This window comes from Typopeltis vanoorti, chromosome 15 (assembly GCF_054136105.1).
Source record: "Typopeltis vanoorti isolate ZY-2024b chromosome 15, IOZ_Tvanoo_1.0, whole genome shotgun sequence".
NCBI lineage: Eukaryota > Metazoa > Arthropoda > Arachnida > Uropygi > Thelyphonidae > Typopeltis > Typopeltis vanoorti.
The window spans coordinates 28,951,122-28,974,416 of record NC_143563.1 but is presented as its reverse complement, the minus strand read 5'-3'; the positions used below and the strand labels follow the sequence as shown (position 1 = coordinate 28,974,416).

The window sequence follows — 23,295 nt, the reverse complement described above, 5'->3', positions numbered from 1 at the left end:
ATATTTCGCTGATTCTGTGATTTAACAATTAGGACTATCAGCAGATAATTAATATAAAGATGGCTGCCTCATGACATTTTGACAATTAAGTTTTAAAAGAGGTAAACCGTGAGTAGACATAACTATACATAAAAATATAACGGAAAAACTCACGTAGAAAAATTATTTAATGGTATAATTTTCGCCGATGAAAGAAAAAACATTACTGAAGATGCCTGTGACACACGGGCGAAAATTATACCATTAAATAATTTTTCTACGTGAGTTTTTCCGTTATATTTTTATGTATATTTTGACAATTAGCATAACAACAAACGCCAGTTCAGTATGATCCATTGCAGTGTTTAGGAAGAATACATTATGTAAATATAAATTAATTAGTCGTCACAAAGTTTAATTACAAAATTTTTAAAATACTCAAATTGTTTATGAAATATACATTTCATGAACAACAAAGCATTTCATTTTCGTAATAAACAAAACGCTACGCTTCACTGTATTGGAGCTACTCCATTTTACTAAGCTGTAGGTCGAAGAGCCTCCATAGCTCAGTAGGTATAGACGAATCCCTTTGGTCGGAAAGACATTGGTTCGATTCCCGTCAGTGACGTGAGGAACCTCTATCTGGTCTCTTTCGACTAAAGGTGAGTTAGCCAGTCTCATACGAAGGTAGGGGGTTTTTTCACCCTGAAACTCGGGTTTTTCGTCCCCCAAAAAAGGTTAATCTTCCCCGTGAACACACACGGATTACAGTAATAAATAATGCCCTTAGGGGATGCAGCAGAAGAGTTACGCACCAGCTGCATTAATTCGTCGTAAGCCCCTCATTAGGTGGGACACAACTCGTCCTAAGGGACGGATGAGAAGGATAAGAGGAGTAGGCTGAAGAGTAATCGGAACAGAAAATATGTGACAGCAAGTATTCTTAAACCATTTGTATACTATAATATTCTTTCTAAATTCGAAATCTTCATTATCCAATCTCAACAGTTATTATTCCATACCTTTTATAAACGACTATTAAGAAATGGTGTATAGTTATTTAAAAATAGTGTCTAATTATATTCTAAATAAAGTTCTATTTATGAAAAATAAAAATAAAGTATTTTGTTTAATTAAATAGTGTATTACAGTTTACAAAATATTTCATATAAATTTTAAATTATTTTGCTGGCATTAGTAGAACAGAATAGTCAAGAAGTAACTCTTCCATTGAAGTAAGTCTCTCTCTCTCTCTCTCTCTCTCTCTCCATATTTCATTTCCCAGTGAAAATATATATCTTATTATCCATGAGTCTGTTTTTATGTTTCGTAGTAGATTTATTTATTTAGATGCCTCCTGGATCAGGAATCTTTCGGATTTTCAGGAGGAAGTTTTTATAATCGTGATTTGTAGATTTCATGATTATCTATATTTTGACTTTTTTTTTTAAATTTTACGTTACATTTTTACTGTAGAAACTACTCGGCATTTAAAATAAACAAATAAAAAGGGACAATGGATGCCAAGTGATCAATTGCAGACTTGTTGCATTTTATCTCAGTAAATTCCAAAATTATAAATTATAATTTCGGAACAGATAATTTGCTCTGAATTCCTCATTACAGCAAGTCTTAGCATATTTTTAAATGATATAAATTACAGATGTCGTTAACTTAACATATGTCAATCGAAATACTAAAGTGTTATTTTTATGCATTAGCTTTGTGTGTGTTAATAAAATTGCAGCTCTTGAGATTTGTTAACTATAGTACTTGTATATCAAATTACCTGATTTATTATCAGATATTTTACAGTTTCTATGCGAACTTGATATTCCCCATGGCGCATTTTATCTTTCATTTTATCCCTGGAACTGGTTTTTAACAGAGAACGTTTATTATCTTCACATATATCACTTAATACCAGAGTAATCCATTGTAATATATCTGTGGTTGGCGATAGTTGGCTGCCGGCAGCTAGATAACATTGTTAGGAACAGAAAAAGGAAAGTTGCTATATGAGATGGCAACGGGCCAAAAATATACAGAGAGATACTCCATTATTTTTCTCAACTAGGTGTTATCAGTTATCTGATCCTTTGTTGACCTGCTACCGAGTTCAACATATCCGCATTTTCGTACTTTAAGGTCATTGCAGGAAAGAATTCTTTCTACAATGGTAAACTTAATTAAAATGCCTTGCGAGCGAACAGTTTCTTTCACCGGACTTAAGAATTTCAAGCGGAAGTTGAAGGCAGGTAGGAGTTTTATGAGCTTCGAACAGCTAATGTAAAATATTTGTTAGGGTAACTTCTTTTCCATGTGAAATGGATAAATATAAAATTTGGAACACGACTTAGGAATGAAAGTCCAGATAACTGAAACTTCGCAATCTTTTTTTTTCTCTTTTCAGTACACCAAATATTTAATGATGTTTAATGATTAAATAGTTCTGGAAAACATTTTCCTTTAAAAATGTTTTCCAGAACTATTTACTCGAACATATAACGCCATTTTTATGCAATTAAATAGTTTTAAATTATCCCTGAGGAACAGTTCTCGGGGATAATTTAAAAATCCCTGAGGAATAATTTCAAAATGTCCAAGCGATAATCAATTTCCCTCCAAGTGTTCTCCATCATTTATGGTGTAACTGTTTCTATCGCAGCAACAATTCTGATCTTCAGTTCAGCGAGCGAGGTCACAGGGATCTGGTAAGCAATGTTCTTCACGTATTCCCACATGAAGAAATCAAGCGGAGTAATCTCGGGTGAGCGCGTAGGCAATGGAATCGGTCCGCCACGCCCAACCCAGCGCCCAGAAAAATGCATGTCAATACATTCTTGAACAATGAGAGCCCAATGTGGAGGTGCTCCATTTTACTGGAACACCACATTTGGCTGATGATCTTCCAACATACAAAGCTGTAGCATGTCCAAATAGTTTACCGTTGTCACTTTTCCGCAAAGGAAAAGGGCCCCAAAACTTCCGAAACTGACAAAGCACACCCAGACCTTTGGACTAGCTCTTTTGAATACTCGAATTGCGTGAGGGTTTTCTGATCTCCATATTCTGAAGTTATGATAATTTACCCTTCCTCATATGCAAAACGTTGCTTCATCACTAAATATCCATCTCCGAAGATAAATTTCATAGCTAAAACTTTGGACAGAATGTCTTAGGCAAATTGGAAATGGCGGAGTTTATCGTCCGGCTGTAAAGCCTGCACAATCTGCTGTTTGTAGGCACGGAGTTGAAGGTTATGAACAACCCTCCAAACAGTTGTTTGTGGAATACCCAATTGCAAAGAAGCTCGTCTAGTCGATTTTTGTGGGCTTCGATGTAATGCTTCAATCTACATCTTCCTGCGAAGTGCTTGGTCTTCCTTTTTGGTGCTGAACACTACCAGTCTCTTTTGAAATTGCTTTAAGCAACATCGGATAGCATTACCTGAAGGTGGATGTTTTCCACACTGAGATCTGTAATGACGTTGCATTATAATAACGGATTTTGTTTTGAAAAACCAAAGTTGCACATGGCTTTCTCTTGAACAGTCACCATTTTGAAGTATGAAGCCATATTATCTCCCAGACATCAATACGAAGAGTACAGCATTACCTAATAAAACTTTTCGAGTTACACTTTCATATTCTGTAAGTCGTTTTATTTAGTTGTTTCCGGTTTGAAAATTATAGGCAATGGAAACCCCGACAATAATTTCGAATCACCCTGCACACACGCGCGCGCGCACACACACACACACACACACACACACACACACATATATATATATATATATATATACATCGGCTAACGCCTTTTTATTCCCGTATAGGGAGTAGACGAGGCCGTTTTAGCCCTATCTAACTTTTGGAGACTGAGTGGGCCGTTTAATCTCCACTGGTACCCAATCAGAGATAGCTGGCTATTATTAATTAAGCAGCACGCAGTGAAGAGACGGCTCAACAAGTGCTGCCATCTCGTGGTCCATAACCCTAACACAATATACTTTAATGTCTGAAATAGTGTGGGTTCTACGGTCGATTTTCTTGAGTTTATGGGACGAAAAACCCGAGTTTCCAGGAGAAAAAACCCGCTTGCCCGTGCTAGAGATCGACTAACTCGGGAACCGGTATATAAGTAAAGTACATATTATAGTATATAAATTTTTATTTTTATTTTTTTTTTATGAAATCCAGATATAAAATCAGTATGTAATTCTTAGGGATAACGAGATAGCTGCAGTTATCTACCATACATATCCTCCCCGGATGCCTACGAAAAGCATTGATAGCCTTGGTTAAGATATCCGTGGCGGCTAAGAATAGAGTCTTCCTGACAACCTGTTTTCAAAAATTTTGGACTAAACGACTTCGGCACCTCCGTTTGGGGAATAAAAGGCGTTAGCGAATTTATTTATTTTCTATGATGCTTTCTTAAACTTAGAAAGAAATAAACTTTAAGGTATAATTTACAACTAGCTATTTGTTATAAATTTTAGATGACACATGTCCAGGTGATCGATCGTCTATAGTTAACTCTTACCTAATCAAAACTAAATTTTATCATTAAAAGTAAGAGAAAAGAAAAAGAACAGCATTCGTACTGGTAGCAGTAGCTGGTGTAAGAGATAAATAAAACAATTACGATGAGAAAAAAAATGAATACTTTGATCAAATCCATAAAATAAAAATTGGACAGACAACGTATAATTCTATTATAGAAGTATAATTCTTTGTTTAGTACGTAAGAATAATGGAGTTTTAATAACAAAAGTTAAATCATGTCAAGTCTAGTCGTGCAGTCCTTTCATACACTTTCGTTAAAACTGGAGAGAGGGGAGGGGAGAGAGAGAGAATGTATTAACGTTATGTGACAGTTCCTAACACTTTCTTTGTTAATGGCTGTCAGGCTGCAGTTGGGTTAATTATATAAGTAAAGTGTAATCCTCTACTTTTAACACTAAATCCGTAATGCATGATCAATGTCGAAATGTGTTTAAAGGCTGAAGGAATAAAGAAATTGTAAGCACTCTACGGAACCAATAAATTTGCTTCAGTTGGAAAGTAAAGAAAACAAATGAGAATTTAAAATATATGCAGGGAGATGAAACGAAAATAAATATATGTTAGTAAGTTCAATATCCAAGAGCTAAATAAAAAGAACTAAAATGAGACATTATCTGACTGTATGTATGGAGTTACATCTAACTCCATACAGTCAGAGAATGTCTGACTGTATGGAGTTAGATGTAATGGTATTATAGATGTCAAAATAAGGAAACAATAACAGGAATATAACGAAACATTTCATCATTTGAAATGCTATAACACCCATTCGAGTATGTGGATTACAGACTCTGGTTAACTCCTGTTAACCAGAATCTGTAATCTACATACTCGCAATCTGTCCTCATAATCTGAATCCCATAATCCGGATATAATCTTTGTAACTCTTCTTTGCACCCTTTCCACATCTTCTTTATCCCCTTGGAACCCAGAAGACCAAATCTGAGCACAGTAATCCAAGTGTGGTCTTATCAAAGCCTTATAAAGAGGCAAAATTACTTCCTTATCCTTACATGTCAAGGTTCGCTTCAGCATAGAAATTATCCTCCGAGTTGTATTTGCAACTTTTGCTATGTGACCTTTAAACTTTAAATTCTTATCCACCAATACACCAAGATCCCTTGCCTCTTCAGTTTCTTGTAGCATAACCCCGCTAATATAATATGCCGCTGGATCTCTAATCACGCCAAAGTGCATAACTTTACACTTACTAACATTAAACTGATAACCATTTTCGTTTGCCCAGATTTCCAGTCTATTCAAATCATTTTGTAATTGCTGAATATCAGTAGCATCCCTGATTGCCCTGCCTATCTTAGCATCGTCAGCAAACAATTGCAAATCTGATGATAGACCCTGCTTGAAGTCATTTATGTATAGATTGAACAATAATGGCCCAAGGACTGAACCCTGAGGTACATCACTGGTTACCTGAAATCTGGCAGATTCACACCCACTGTATACCACTTTTTGATATCTGTCTGTTAACCATCCCCTGATCCAAGTCAATAGATTATGTTCCAATCCCATATTCTCCAGTTTACGAAACAGCCTATCGTGTGGTATCCTATCAAATGCCTTAGAAAAATCCAACATTTTCATAGTGTATCCATTAATCCAACTCGGCCGTAACATTTTTATAAAATATGAACAAATTGCTAAAATATGACCTTCCTGTAGTAAACCCATGCTGTTCCCTGCAGAGTATAGAATGATTGTCTACCCATTTCTGTATGCGAGTTCTTACTAACTTCTCTAAAATCTTCACTACCACACCAGAAATACTAATAGGTCGGTAGTTAGACACATCAGTTTTTGAACCACCTTGTGCAATGGAAGTATATTACATTCCTTCCATTCCTGTGGAATCATTTCTGAGCTGAGACTCAGGTTATACAAATGTGTGAAAGGCCTAGCCAATTCAGCTGAACATTCCTTTAACAAACGGGCAGATATTTCATCTGTCCCTATTGACAAATTCTTATCCAGGTTATGCAAAAGCTCTTCAACCTCAATTTCATGAACCTCTAACTCTCCATCCAACGTAGCAGTACCACTGTGCACCATACTACATACACCTGGTTGATATATCTTAGCAAAGTGAGCACTCATTAACAGAACAATTTCCTTAGCTTCCGACACTCGTGTACCATCTGCATTCAATAAAGTTATTCTTCCGCATTCATTCTTTCTTTTGCTTGCGGCATAACGATAAAATTCTTTTGGATTGCCTTTAGCTTGCATGGCCAATTTCTTTTCATACTCCGTTTTAGCTTTTCTCACAATACTCGTTACTTTTCTGGCCTTAGCTTTATATATTTCATAACTACTCTCACTCTTATTCTCACGATACTCTTTCCACATCATCTTCTTCTATTGGATTTCTAGCTTAATAAGGCTGCACATCCATTTCACACCCAACTTATTTACTCTTCGAACATTAGGGATACATTCAGATACCGCCTCATTCAAGGGAATGAAGCGGTATCTGAATGTATCATGGGAATATATGAAGGTATCATGGCAATCTTTTTGAAAGATTCCCATGCATTGCTGACATTTTTTCCCATTCAGTAACTGATACCATGAGACCAAAGATAGTATTCTTCTAATTCGATCATAATTTCAGTTTTGTAGTTCAGCATGTAGCCTGTTTTAATCGGAGCTTTAATACAAGTAGATACTTCCCAAGAAAGAACAGCATGATCACTGTCACCAGTTGGTGGTAAAATAGCTATATTGTTGATAGAGATCCCTTCTGACGCTATGAGCAAATCTAACACTCTTTGACCTTGAGTTCCTTCTTTCACATGATGCTTGAGAAAGTTATCCCGCAACAATTCAATAAATTCCTGTTCTTTCTGATCATGAGATTTCTCTTCTACCCAATCAATGTTTGGAAAATTAAAGTCACCCATAATGATCATTCGCTTAGTATCCATGAGACTAAATTGGCGATGCATTTCTTCATCCCCTACAATTGAGCTGCCAGATCTGTATCAACATCCCACCATGTATTTCATTCTGTTAACCTCCACTTCACACCAAATAGACTCAATCTCATCGCTGCTATATACCAATGGAACAAAATATCACGGACGAAATTAAAAGACGCATAATGCTTGGGTGGAAAGCATTTGAAAAATTACATTCAATATTCAAAAGCCAACTACCATTATGCCTGAAAAAAAAATCTTTAACCAATGTATTCTCCCTATATTAACATACGCTGTGAAACATGGACACCGAATGCAAAGGAAATTGAAAAATTAAGAACAGTACAATTTAGTATGGAAAGACGTATGCATGGTATCACAAGACTGGATCATAAAAGGAATACGTGGATAAGAAATCAAACCAGAGTCTACAAAAGTCTCTGACATCATAGGAAGAATACAACATCTGAAGTGGCAATGGGCTGGGCATATTGCTTGAAGACAAGATCTACGATGAGCAAAAGCAGTACTGGATTGGATTCCACGAGAGGAAAAACGACCACGACGCTACCTAAATCACGATGGACTGATTATATCAACAGATTTTCAAGAATGACATGAGAAAGGAGAGCCATTCACAGACAGTTTTGGAGTAATCATGAAAAGGCCTTCATCCAGCAGTGGATCGACAATGGCTGTTGCTGATGATGATGAATTTTAATATTTGTAGCTAAAACATTTTAACTTATAAACGAAAATAGCTTTGGACAAACCGATAACATAATCGCTATCTCTGAGTAAAACGATGAACTATTGTACTCTTCCCCATTCGAATAACCGAGGGGAAAAAATCGGCAAGTGAAAAAGTTTAAAACTAATCATTATGTATAATAACCATAAGCCATCGAAGATAAGGGAAAATATTATTAGTAAAATCGTGTATAGCTTTAATATTAATAAAGGTTTTGATGAATTAACTTATAATATAGATAATTTACAGAAGTTTTGTTAGGTGACCTAAACAATAATGCCATGTCTATACCATATGTAGTTTACATCCAGACATGTTTGGTGAATTTATATATTATCATTTATAAATGATAGAGCTTATCGTAAGACTTCATTTGCATTTTGAATTTCTGTTTTAAATTCTATATAAAATATGTTACTATTTCTATGTCATTTTCTTCGCTAATCTTGTGAACCATTAACAAAGTCTTAAGTAGAATACTTAGTTTAACTACGGATACACCATAAACTAAAATATTAAAACGCTCTGCGCAGTGAATACATCATCATCATTGCCCATGGGTTCAATGTCCGTTGGTGTCTGATGCTTGTTACACCATTCTTTGCCATTTCTCTCTGTCCATTGCCAGATGACTCAAATGCGAACTCTTTTCACACTACTCTTTGATATCATCTATCCACTCTCTCCTTGGCCGTCCTCTTCTATTTATACCGCATTGTACCAAGCATAATTTCCTTTGAATTATTTTCTGTATTAGATTCTCTTTTCAGCTTACTTTGTGATATAGTTATTTATATAGTCCTTTTCATCGAACCAATTCATAGAATCTTTCAATAAGAAGTTGTTTAGAAAGTCAATATTCGTCTCACTGAGTCTTTGACCATTACCCATGTCTCATAATTATAGAGAGCATTTGGGAATATGCATGCTTCCAGGAGTCTCAGTTTTATGGGAAGGCTCACTAATTTACTTTTCTGTATCTTGTCCATTGCCTATAGGTTTACTTTAGCTTTTGTTATCCGAGATCTTATGTTTTTTTACCTAGATTATATCTAGATCCTGCATCATGTTATTCCCTGGTATGTGAAGTTCTTAACCTCTTCCGGCTCTTGTCCGTTGAACTTTATTTGCCTTTTCATCCTCTTCTCTCTGAATATCATCCCCTTCTCTCCGAATTTTTTGTTTTATTGATGTTCATTTTTTCCTTCTTCACTTAGCTTCAGCACTGTTATTTCTGGTTCTTCTTCATCTTCTTCAATAATGACTATGCATCTATAAATCGCAATTTTTTTTATTTTCACACCTTTAAATGAAATTCCTCTTATATTATTCTGTATGGCATTCATTGTTCTTTCTAAAAGCATGATAAAAGATGCTTGGAGATATTGGGTCTTCTTGTCTGTGTCTCTTCTTGTGAGGAATCATCTTTCTATTTCTCCACAGTTCTCACTGAAGCGTCTGCAGTATCATTGATGTTCTGCAAGTGACATATCAGGTTATTGTCCACTCCATAAGATTCGAGTATAGTCCATGCCACTTTCTGATCCATACTGTCGAATGCTTTCTGAAAGTCAACAAAACAGGCCTAAACATTTTTATTTTTACGTAGATAGAGCCATCTCCACAATTAATCTTAACATTAATGTTGCACTTCTGTCTCTTCTGAATTCTGCTTGCTCATTTTACAGATTTTCTTTCATTAGTCTCTCTATTCTTTCCGTTAATATCATCATAAGTATTTTTCCTATATGACCCGTTTAGAGATATTGTTTTGTTATTTCTGCAGTCCATTTTTCTTCCTTTTTTTGTGAATGGGTATTATAGGATCGATCCTGTCCATTCTTTTGGTGTTTGGCCTTCCTCCTATGCTATGTTACAGAACTGATACAGATCGTCTATTATCATCTCGCCACCATGTTTCAATCTCTCCAGTGATCTCATCATTACCAGAGCTTATATGATTTTTCAAATGTTTTACTGCCTTTACAACGTAATCCCTTAGCATATTTGTTTCTCCTTCCGTGCTTGCTGGTTATATTTTTCTTAATTCATCAATTAACTTCTTTTGGACAGCAACATCTCTCCCTCTGTCTCTCTCTCTGTGTCCTATACGAGGGGGGAAACTAAAATTCTGATAAACACCTAGAACAAAAACGATATTAAAGCAACTGATGTAACCACAGGAAAGAATATATCTTTAACCCTTTAACTCCAATGTTTCATCAAATTGTAAGATTTTTTTTCTTTGATGATATATAAGACGTCGGAGGTTTTGGAGAAATTCGAAGACACAGGGGTGCAGGCGCGATTAAATTTTCCATGGTGTAAGAAAATTCAGCAACTGAGATTCACCAAACTTTGTGTGAGACTTTAGGGGCCTGTGCCCCTAAAGTCCCACGCATATCCAACATTTGCTAAATGGTTGGCGAAATTTAAAACTGGGCATTCTGCGACAACAAATGTTTCCCCAGGTCAGGAAAACCTTCCACGGCGATCACATCTGAAAATATCGATGCAGGTCATGTCATGACCCTTAATGATAGACGAATACCATCCAACAAGATTCCAAAGATATCACGGATCGTTATCCATCAATATATGGCCATGAAGAAGCTATTAGTGAAGCGTGTCCCCAAATGTTTGAATTCCGACCAAAAGGGAGAACATGTGCTGTCATCTCAAGGTATGTTGGGTCATTTTGAGAAATCAGTTGCAAATGTTTGGCTCGTATTATGACTGGTAATGAAACATGGCTTCATCACCATGAACCATAGACCAAACAACAGTCAATGGAGTGGAGACACAAAACGTTCTCCATGGCCAAAGAAGTTCCGAACCCAAAAGTCAGCAGGGAAGGTTCTTGCCATTGTCTTTTGGAATATGGATGGTGTAATCCTTACCAAGTACTGTACCTCAAAAAAGGTTATGCTTCTACAGTAGTAGTTTATTCAACAGCTCTGAAGGGAATGAATTAGGTACTGAAGGATAAACGCAGCGGGAAACTGACCAGAGGCGTGTTGCTTTTGAAGAACAACGCACCTCCTCACACTACTGATGAAACCCAACAGACAATACACAACTTGGGCTTTTACTGTTTTCCTCATTCACCCTATTCGCCAGACCTGGCCCACCCATCTGACTATTTCCTATTTCCAAATTTAAAGAAACACTTGAAAGGAACAAAATTTAGCACAGATGAATCAGTCATATCTGCAGCTGAGGACTGGTTTGTGCAACAAGGGAAAGACTCCATGTCTGGTCCTTGAAATGTTCGATACTGCTGAACTGGTGTGGCCGATCTCTTGCTTATGAGTATCATGTCTAGCATGTTCTTAGTTCTTCCATCTGCAGAGAGTGGACTGCAGAGAGTAGACATGGCAGTCATTTTGCTGGAAATGTGTGCTGAAAATTACCATGTCATGGTTCAAGGCAAATTCAAGTATTCGTTTTCCTCTTTCATTGTTTTCTCTTTATCCGTATTGCCTATTATTATTTTCCATCCTTCATTGTCCTTTACAATCTCCGCAAATAATTAGAATAACTTTCTCAGCTATTGATTTCAAGGTTATTTCCAAGTCTATAACTCTATTTCTTCTTCAGTACATTCTGAAGTGGGTGACTAGATCTGAACCGCTGTGATGTTAGATGATCATGTTGCAAATCTTGCCATCGTTATTCTTTCCTTTACTGGTTTGTATCCTAATAATACTTCTCTTCCTCTTTTACTAAGAAGAAACCCAACTCTTGCCTAATGTTTTATGCTATTGCCAGACGAAATGATTCTTCTATCTCTTATGTCCCCTAACTCTCTGCTAATCCAAGGATGTCACATCGGTATCGGCCCATCTGCTTGCAATGTACGTCTAGCTTTCCAGAAGCCCATAAAGTACGACTTTCCGTGTTCCTACCGAAAGCTTGTCTCGTGCTGGCTCTCATTTTATTGCACTTCTTTTGGTTGCTAACTTATCGATCTAACCCCGATCGATGGCTACGCGGACCTTGTTTATCGCCATGTCCAAGCCGGCATGTTGTACTTTTCCTTTACACTTACATATTGCACCAGATTTCAATCATGCTTTGTTTTTACAGTCAGTGCATCGACATTCATCTGACCAACCTTAATGGTTCTTTCAGCAGCCGCTGACATTGGGAACAGAAGTTCTTTGCAGACCTACCATAAATCAGACACTGCTGCTGCTGCATGTTGGCCCACTGGAAGTATTTCAATTCTCTTCTGCCACTCATATCCGAGAGACATCCCCCTATCTTCAACCCGAGAACGTGCCTTGTAAACGTTTTGCTCACATAGTTACTCTTTATTGCCATTATTGGGTATTTAGAAATGATAATATTAAGTAAATATAATGCTATTAATACAGATCCTGTAACACTTAATTCGATACTAGTTTTTTCTTCAAAGTAAAATCCACTACAAGTAAAGCAGTCAACAGATACCATAGTGTAAAGAACAAACAGCCATGGTGGCCACCTTAATAAGATGTAGGACCTGCTTTCGCTGTGATCACGCAGCAATCCTACAGGGAAGAAGTTCCACAAGCGTTTGATTGCGATCAATGGAATTTTGACCATTCTTCCTGTAGGCATATAATGAGGTCTTGGACAGTTCCTTTGACCTCAACCGACGCTCCAGTTTATCCCACAGATACTCAATGGGATCAAGGTCAGAGCTCTGTGGAGGCCAGTGAAGTGAATAACGTTCGTGTCCACAAAGCCAGGTAGTTAGAGCAACAGCCTTATGACACGTTGCATTGTCTTGCTGAAAAGACAAGGGTCAGTTCCGTAGCAACGTCGCAAAATAGGAATATTCCGGACATTGCATTGTCCGGAATGTTCGAATACCTTTCCGAGTTCAACGTTTGTGGCACAACAAACTGAGGTCAGTGGCCAAACTAGATAAAAACAGGACCATATCATCACACCGCCACCTATGAATTTTATAGTTGGAGTTACGCGCTCTGGTAAGAGACGTTCGCAGGGCATCCGCCACACCTACAACAATCAATCTGCTTGGTAGAGGGTGTAGCATGATTTATTGCTCCATAACAAAACTTTCCAAGCTTCCACATCCGATCTAAACGCTCTTTGCACCAATGAAGACGACGCTGCATGTTGGTTATTATCCTTCGTAGCACCCTACGGCTACATATGGTGAGTGTGGTGCGTCGTCCACTGCAGGTAACACTAGCAGTTGACTCTCTGCGCTTCCATCTTAGTATAGTATCACTGACTGTTGACATGGTATGGCCCAATTTGTCAATAATGTGCCTAACAGATAGGTCTACAACATGGCATCCTATCAGAACCCCTCTTTCAAACACAGTCAGTTCCCGTCTCGCAGACATTTCACCAGAACAGAGTTGCGCTGACTTAGGAGCATCATATCCCTCCAATTTTTACCGGCTAAAAACAAGTACTCATTGCGATGCCTCTGGCCCATGGGGAGTCCACTGACTTCTTTCCAAGCAACGTATGTAATTATCCATTACATGCGTTATCATCCATACAGGATCACGGGCTGAGGCTTCAAAGATGTACCTGTTAACAATATGAATATCTTCCATATGCAAGTACTGTACATGACCATTTTTTTATATAATGATATATTAATACATTTATATTTATGGTTTAAATAAAGAAATTTTGCATAAAACACACAGAAACGCAAGCACGTCACAGTAACTACAATTGTAAAACCATTAAAACAGGTAATACAGCGAATGACGATGCGCTTGCTACAGAGTGGCAGTACGTATATATATATATATATATATATATATATATATACGTACTGCCAGGCGTGCGTCCGCAAAATATTTTTCCGGGGGGGGGGGTTAAAGCTTGGAGACAAATAAATACATCAATAAATTTTAATAATAATTGATTTAATTAAATAATTACATCAATAAACGTATTTTAGCATTTTTGTTGTTATTATTATTTGTCGAGGTAAACTATAAATGTAGTACATTATTTTCATTTTACATCGATTTTAATGATCTTTAATTCTTGGGGAAAAACGTTTTCAGAATTAATAGCTTTTAGCACAATTACATATATAAAAAAAATTGACCGGCATATTTTATTAAAAATCAACTAATTAATTAACACCAAAATCCTAAATTAAATTATTCAGTTTAAAAGCAAAAAAATCATAAAACTAAAAAAGTAAAATAATATGAAATTACATACACTTACCTTTTAAAAATGTATTTTTCTGTTTAAATTTGTTTCACTATAAATTTACAATTTACACTTCACTCAGTGATTCACTAGACACAAGAGGGAAAACGAACTGGTCTCGCTGTTCGCAAATCAGAAAAAGATGAACCAAAAACAGGAACACGTGTTTTATTGCTGCAATAAAACACGTATTCTATAGCTACCCCACCGTACACCGAAACAGGCCAACTCATAATTAAATTTTAAGACAGACAAAGCTTTCCATGGTCGAGGGCTTAAGGTTACATATCTCAATCACATTTACCATTATAATTTGCGGAATTTTTTACTCGAGTTGGGAGGTTCCCCTTTTGCCCATCTCCCTCTGCAGACACCCCATGACCGTATGATTGCATTTTTATCAATGTATGAAAGTTTTGAGAGTGCATAGTGCATCAGTGCTCATCTTAATTGGTCCAATGCAATTAATTGCAGGATAACTTTGAATACTTCTGATTAGAGTGGGGGAACAATCTGTTTATTTTAAGATTTATTGGAAAACAACAATGTAGGAGAGTGCTATAGTTGGTTGGTATATTTGAAATACTCAAAGATGAAAATATGTGAACCATAATTTATAAGACATGTTAGAATAGGAAATGAAAAGAAAGAATAAGTGTAAGTAGAAATACACCCATTCATGGTAAACGAATTATTAATAATTAACATTTTTGATATGTGTATGTGGTCCTATAAGTTGCTGGGTCCTATATCTTATTCAAGTCTAGACATGAATAAGTGAATTTATGATGGCATAATTAAAAAAAAAAACTTACGAGGAGACAGAGAATGGCAGGAATAAATACTGTTTGATGGAGCAGCAAATCATCTTGTAAAATTTGTTGCCCATGTTATGTGTATTTCTCTGGTTTGTATATATTTGGCTCCGTTTTCCAAGAATTTTCTTTTGTTTACTGAGACTCAGTATACATAACATCCAATCATTATCGGAATTATTCCCACTTTCGAGAATCCTACATTCGTCAGTTTTTTTTTTTTTTTTTTTAGTATCAGCGATTCTTCTGTCTTATCAATATCACATATGCTGGTATTTTGTTGTAGATCAACAACGTCTTATGATACACAGAATATTTATTTTTATTCAGGAATATTTATTTAAATATTCCTGAATATTTATTTAAATATTCCTGAATAATAGAATTCCTGACTAAAAATATCTATTATAATAAATATAATAGATATTTTTACTGTCTGTTGTTTCCGAAGACCAGAATAAAAATGTCTCTATACCGTTAAAAAACTTGGCAACCTCAACAGATGTCCTACTGCTTAGCAAGAGAAACATCTCCTAACATCCACTTTCAAATTTTCAGTTCCAGAAACATGTGTAACAGTTGTTTGTAATACAGCCATCAGATACAGTAAGTGCTCAAGTCATTATAAGTGACATCATTCAATTGGATTGGTTGACACAATAACCAATCACAGACGCTAGGTGCTGGGTGGGCTCAAAATGTTAGCTCACCCAGTCTCGTCGGTTTAAAAATACTAAAACGCTAAGAATTTGACCCGCTGCGCCCTCTTTACATCTTTTCGAAGGGCTCAAAGGTGTATGCATTTTGAAAGCACACCTTTTTCCATGGGCTATTAACGCGAATGTGACGCAATGTTTACGCGTCGAACAGCGCTCTCTTCATGAAGCACTAATGCTTTATTACCCTCGTGAAGAGGTCAATGAAGCATTAGTATATTGTGTTCAATTTTAGGAATCGCGTAAAATATATATATTTCACACGAAATAAAAAAAAAAAATTAAATATATATATATATATATATATATATATATATATTCCACTTTAGAAAAAATCTAAAGTGGAATTTCTGAATAACTTCGGAAAAAAAAAAGTTTTAAGAGCACATGTATTTCATTACGTGTTACAAAATGTGTTAGAATATGCGAAATCCCCAAACTAGGTATGCTAAAAAAATGTTATATGCGAATAAGCATTGTGGAATTAATCAGACGAATGCCACTGTCTGTATAATGTACAGTATATATATATATATATATATATATATATATATATATATATATATATATATATATATATATATATATATATATATATATATATATATATATATATATATATATATATATATATATATATATATTTATTTATATATATATATATATATATATATATATATTTATTTATATATATATATACATACAGTATAACATTACCACTTGTCTGGGAATGAAGTATTATTATGCTTTCTCTTCAATGTTTTCATGTTACTACCATTTTCGTTAATGTGAATTCCATTCCAGAAAGTCTACATACGAATCATACATTAGAATCCTGGATGGGCTAAGGGTTAAATATTGAGAAAGTCTTCTTTAGGATTGGAAGGAAATTAAGGCAGATGTGGTTACTCGGTCTTAGTTACTTTTAAATAAAATGTTTTAGTTATTGTGAAATAATCGCATTCTTTTAAAACATTTTCCCCAAAATTTGGTGAGGAATAATATTTTTTAAAAAATTATTATTTAACAAATTGCAAAAAACCCAAGCGAATCTCGCTAATAATCATTGCTATAATCCTGGTAAATGTCACTTACAAATTACCGGATAAGAATGTCCTGGCAGCGATATCCCAAATTCCAGAGACGAAACATTTCTCTTTGAATGTGTCGTTTGAGTAAGTGTCTTTTGTCGTTGCTTGTAAATGAAAACACGAGTTTACTGTATCGCTATAAAACCCAAACAGCACACGACGTCCTCTCTTCTCGGTTAAAGAGAGGTGTGCAGAATATATCTCCGTTTACAGCGTCGTTCAATGTTGATTCAGTGGTAGTTGAAAACAAAAGGCAGTGGTGACGGCCAGTAGCAAATGGCCAGCTGCAAGACTGTGATAAAGATAGCGAAGAGGATAAACTGGAATTCCCAAATGTTCTATTGCCGGCGATTGCGGTACCTTCCAAATGAAGTTAGAAACGCGATCAGCGTTCCTACTACTACTGTCTCCCGATCAATTCCCAATCTGGCAGACAGGAAATGAATACCGAGAGAGTGAGAAACCGAGAGTCTTGCCATTTAGATTCTAAACACTTAGCATCCCATCATTCTCTCTTAGATCCTTCACTCCATTCCGTTAACGCCTTTCTTCTGTAGCACTTCATGGGCTATCCTGTAATACCCTACCTTTTCCAAATGCATATCGCAAACACTTCCCTCGTCTCATGCGGAACTCTTCTGTAAAGAAAGAGAGAGACCACTGATTTAGTTTAAGAGCCTCTGCTGGTGGAGAAAAAATTACCAAGCATTGTGCACGGAATTACCTAAAATACTGCGTGTAATGTCTTCGTTTTTGACACATCTGGGAGCGAGATTAGAATTTTATATCACTTTCTGGCGGACTGCAGTGATATCCTATAATTATTGTGTGTCTATCCGGTGTCTTTTAAAATGTTCGGGCAGAAATGATAGCAAAGTACTAAAATTGGCAGTTTGAGTGAAAGCAATAAAAGATAAAAATGTTTTAAAACAGATTTCCAACACTTAGAGGACGATGTGCCGTTAATATCTTTCAACAGCGAACGAAATAATCCCACATTGTGACGTCAAACGGCTCCAGAACACAAGCACTTGAAATGGCTTAATAATGGCACGCGAACCATCGTAAAAGTTCATCTTTATGGCACGCTAGCCATCATAAAGTTTGTTATTACAACACGCAGATAAAAAAAAAAAGTTAAAGGGGAGTTTTCCCTACATTAATATCCAAGCCACATGTTTTGAAAGGCTCAAAATCATCTTGAATAATTTCGACATTTTAATCCAAATTCAGTTTATTCTTTTTTTTTTCTATAATTTCTACATCATATCTCAATTGATGACTGCATTCTGTAAGGATTGAAATCTTCAGTTCTTGCCCAATATAATTTATGTAAGAACATTAAATGTAATGTTTTGTAAAAAGTAAATTAAACACGTAATGTGTTCCCTAATGTGTTCTTGTTGTGAATGTAACGTATCTCTTCCAGAATATAATTATTTTGCGGAATCTGCAAAATAAATTATATTCTTCAGAGAAGTAGGAGAATTTTACGACCGTAGTGAAGTCCAAATTTTGGAAAACACTAATTCGTTAATCTATTTTTTGTAGCTCCGGTAGCACCAGAAAAGGAAACTCTTCTTTCAGTGAATATCACAACTGTTCAAATCCAGCTGAGTTCCTGGAAGACTGGAGGATGTCCAATATCGCATTACGAAGTTCATTACAAGCCTCAAAGGCAGAAATCTTGGACGGTGTTCGCAGATCGAGTCTCCCCAGACAAAAAATCAGTTGGGATTGGAGGGTTAACACCTGGCACGCTTTATCAGTTACAAGTGACGGCGCATAACGAAGCAGGGTCCACGGAAGCAGAATACATTTTCATGACACCGTCATTAGTAAGAGGTGAGCAAGTTATGTATCATATTGAGTAATTTTATCCAACGTTTTATTTTTTTTTGTCATTTTCTCTAAGCTTCTCTTATCTCTTACAGAAGGCGTGACCACTGATACGGTACTTGTCAGTGGCGACAACCTCCCGTTTTACCTCGAACTAGAGGTCATCCTGCCAGTGTCCCTGTCTCTAGTAGTGGTAGTTTCCGTGCTTATACTTGTCTGCCTTATCATGAAGAAGCGAAGCCCTTCGGAGAGTTCCCACACAGGTTCGTATATGCGCATAGTAACACTGCTTCTATTACTACGTCAAAGATAAGTTCCTTTATGTGTTTCTCCCCATGGAGTTTCTCTTCCTCCTAGCATTCCTTATACAATCGTTCATCATTGTTAATTTCATTTCTCTGGAACTCTTCCAAATAGAATAATTATTTCTAAATAATGATTCTAAATGAATGCAGTCTAATCTAATTCTAATGAAAATATAATAAATGCATTGCACGAGATATATGCATAATCTCTTTTAATCATACAATTTAATAAGCATATGTTTTTAAAATTATATAATACAAAAGGTTTTGTATACGTAGTTGACGGTGTACATTCTGTCAAATTACATAATGATCCTTAAGGCCAAGAAATATTTTGATAATAAAACTAGAATATATATGTATGTGAATATATGCATGGTAAGAGACCGTTATTCTGTCGCGAGGCATTCACTTCATGGAAAATAATTAAAAAAAATAGTAATTCCAGTTAAATTCGAACAATCACACAGCCATAAGGACTTAAAGAAAACCCACGCACTGACAAAGCGGGCATATTTTAATATTACCAAAATGATTTGACGACTCCGAACATCCAATGATATCTATAAAGGATTATTAGACGGTAGAAATGGAATATTTGAAGTGTTTGTATGCTGTTCCACTAAATTTCTTACGATACCTTTTTTTTTTTGCACAAAAAATTCTATAATGTTCTGCAGGGAAATTAAAGACAAAACCATCCCTAAAAATTCTGCAATGCAAAGTCTGATTTACAGATGAAGTTCAAATAGAACTTCATCTGTGAATCAGTGAAGTGGGTTTTCACACCTGAAGAGCCATCATAAACTATATAGTTATGAATTTTAAAAAATATAATCCTAATGTTATCATGTACATACATTCTAATATCCCACTTGGCGATCCAGATGCATTTCTTTAATATAGTTATATCAAGCAGTGATAATCAAGGTTGATATATCTTTACATACGAAGATGAGTTTCAGATGACATCAGCCTTATAATAAGACAACCCATTAGCCAACCTGGTTGAATGGTAGCGTACTTGTTTCCTATCCAATAGGCTGCGGATTCGAATCCTACCGTGAGTATAGATGTTTTGTGAATGTTTTTAGGTGAAAGATGGATTTCGTCTCTGACCAGGCAATTCTATTCTGCTTACTGAAGGCTTTAAATAGCTTGAGAAAGTTCCATGTCTCTAGAATAGGGTTTCAATTTAATTATATATATATATATATATATATATATATATATATATATATATATATATATTACTTGCCGTACTATATCCTATGACTGTAATCTGTGTGTTCACGGGGCGGTCGGTTTGCCTGCTTGCGGGATGAAAAACCACAGGTAAACTGGTGGAAAAAACCCTGCTATCCATGCCCAAAATCGGTCAACTTGGCTATGGCTGAGGAAGATCCTTACAAGTCATCTACGGGAATCGAACCTAGGACACTCCTTCCCCAGGCATATGGTTGCGAAACGCATAGCCACTAGGCTAACATATGTCCGCGAAGATATATATATATCTTCTTCTACCCATCCCTTCCTCAGACGGGCAAGGCCCATCTGCGTTAATTCTGTGTGATCCCATTAAGAATCGCAGAGAATTAATATAGCGGGCACGACAGTCCTCAGCTGCTCCCCCCCCCCTAAGGGAAAGATCTGTGTGTTCTGTGTTCTGTAGATCTGTGTGTTCATGGGGCTGTTTTTGAGGAACAAAAGCCTAGTTTCCTGACGAAACCCCTCTACCGTATGAGATTGACTAATCTACCATTTGATAGATGGGATTCGAACCCTGATCTTTCCAACCAAAGGGTACGTCATAACCAACTAAGCTATGGAGGCTCCAGTGTTAGTATGCGTGCCCGATATAGTCAGGTTCCAACTGGCTGATTGGATGAAGTATCCGTTCTCCAGCCCTTAGCTCATGGCACTAATATACTATAGGCTTGCAACTTTTCGTGGGTGGAACTCACGTAAAAATTATTATTTTTTTTTTAATTTTCCCCCTCTTTTCCTCTCAGAAAACCCATACAACTGGCGGTTAACATGGTGGTTAACAATGCTATCGTAGCATTAATCAAGTTTATACGAAGTAAAGTTACTCCGCAGTGAAAATTTATTGAGCATGACATAAAGAGAAGATAACGGTAGAATATCAATGATCAAACTACTGAAAGAGTAGTAATCATCTGGCAACTAGTTTTTTTTTTTTTTTTTTAAGATATACTCCATCGCGGCTGCAGCTTAAAACATAAAGTAGAATGTTTGCATACAAAATAAAGTTACCTTATATCCAGTAATCCTAAAAGTTTATTGCTAAATCTTCGGATCACAACACGAATATTCCATACAGTCATCTAAAGATTCCAATGCTTATGTTCAGGCACTGACGGCTCTGTAGATCTCAGTTTTCCCATGTAAATCAGGTTTCACCGTTACACTACTTATGTTGCCGTATTGCAAGTATTACGTTTCGGGAAACGGTTAGGAAAATCCTGCAGATAAAAAGATATAGTTCATCTTATGTTTTCTTTCAGCTCACATATCACGTTTACTTTTTTATATAACAAACAAAAAACACGAAAATTTGTAGGAAGTGAAATAAGCAATGTTTCGTTTCTTAGAAGAAATAACGCTGCATCCTTAGCCATATCAACAGAGAATCTATGACATGATTGATATTTAAAATTAGCATCAGTTTCCACACACAAAAAAAAACAACTGCAGTGAATGCTTGTTCATAACGCCCATTATGGCGTGATTGACTGACCGATAAACTGAGTCTGTTATGTAATTAAAATATTAAAATTCTGTAAGTGGTTAAAATTCTAATAAATATCGTTCCATAACCTTAGTTCTGATCAGCTAAATTATTTCTGTTCATTTAATAGAAATGAGATCTCACCTAGAGAGCACATTGATCTGAGTTCTCTTGAATAGGAAAATGGCTTCCAACTTCATGTGTGGCACCTCCAATCTTAGGAAATCATTTTCCAGTACTTCCCTAAAATTCAGATACATTTCCATTGTGTCTCCTTCATTTCATTAACAGTTTTAATATAATTATTGTAAGAAATACTTATCAACATGCATAAATCAATTAATACAATTTAGGACTAAGTATTAAGATAACAAAAAAGATTATGTATGAAACAATTAAATGATGACGTATTTTGAATCACGTGAACCAAGATTGTTGCATTTATCACTTCCATTATTTAAAAATGCATTGAGATTTGACCTCATTTTACTAGATTAAAATTTCTAAATTGCAGTGTTCTCAATTTATAAATTCACAAACAATTCTGGAGGTTAATTTGCATACTAGACTACTAAGGGTTAGTAAAATTATATTTAAAATATCAAATGCAGCATCTTTTTGTTTAGTTTCTGAAACTTTAAATATCACCCATTTAGATGCAAGTAGTTAAATTTTATAAAATTGCAATTTGCACTAATTTGGTTGTAAAAATAAAAAAGTGATGTGTTTACAGTACTATACTTAATTTATATGTTTACAGCTAGAATGAAGACTTTGCATATTATCTTGTGTATCATGTACCAAACCGAAATTATAACAAAAATATCGATTTAATCTCAATGGTATTAATAGATCGTGAATTACTTTCCTAACCGTGAAAGTAATTCAAGATCTATTAATACATCTATTAATACATAATATATATAAATATATAAACATAAACATAATTGATAAATATAAACATAAATATAAATATAATATTCTATATAAACATAATTCATAACCATGAAAGTAATTCAAGATCTATCAATACATCTATTAACATCTACAATACGCTCCTTAAATGTTCATCTCCAAATTATTTTGCTATGTGGATAAAACATCCAATCCTCATTCTACCATAAAAGAGTCAGAATGGAATCATTCGTAGTATCTTTTTTTTTCCTATGTCGCGCCTCTAGAGACTCTCAAATACGTACAAATAGAAGAACAAAATAATATCCAAATATAGCTGTGATCGAGCTCAGCTATCGATAACGGCTAAGGATGGAGATTGGCTGTCATCCAATTTCCAAAAAGCGGTTAGAACTAAAAAGCGTTCTTCTCACTCCCTTTAGAG

General features: G+C 35.6%; 1 protein-coding gene across 1 annotated transcript in view; it reads left to right on the top strand.

Moving 5' to 3' along the window:
• The window catches only part of LOC150098552 (cell adhesion molecule Dscam1-like), a 329,931-nt gene that overhangs the window by 255,853 nt on the left and 50,783 nt on the right, over positions 1-23,295 (top strand). Inside the window, 2 exon segments of the mRNA XM_090405263.1 lie at positions 18,612-18,905; positions 18,995-19,162. Coding sequence (XP_090261389.1) covers positions 18,612-18,905; positions 18,995-19,162 — 462 coding nt within the window.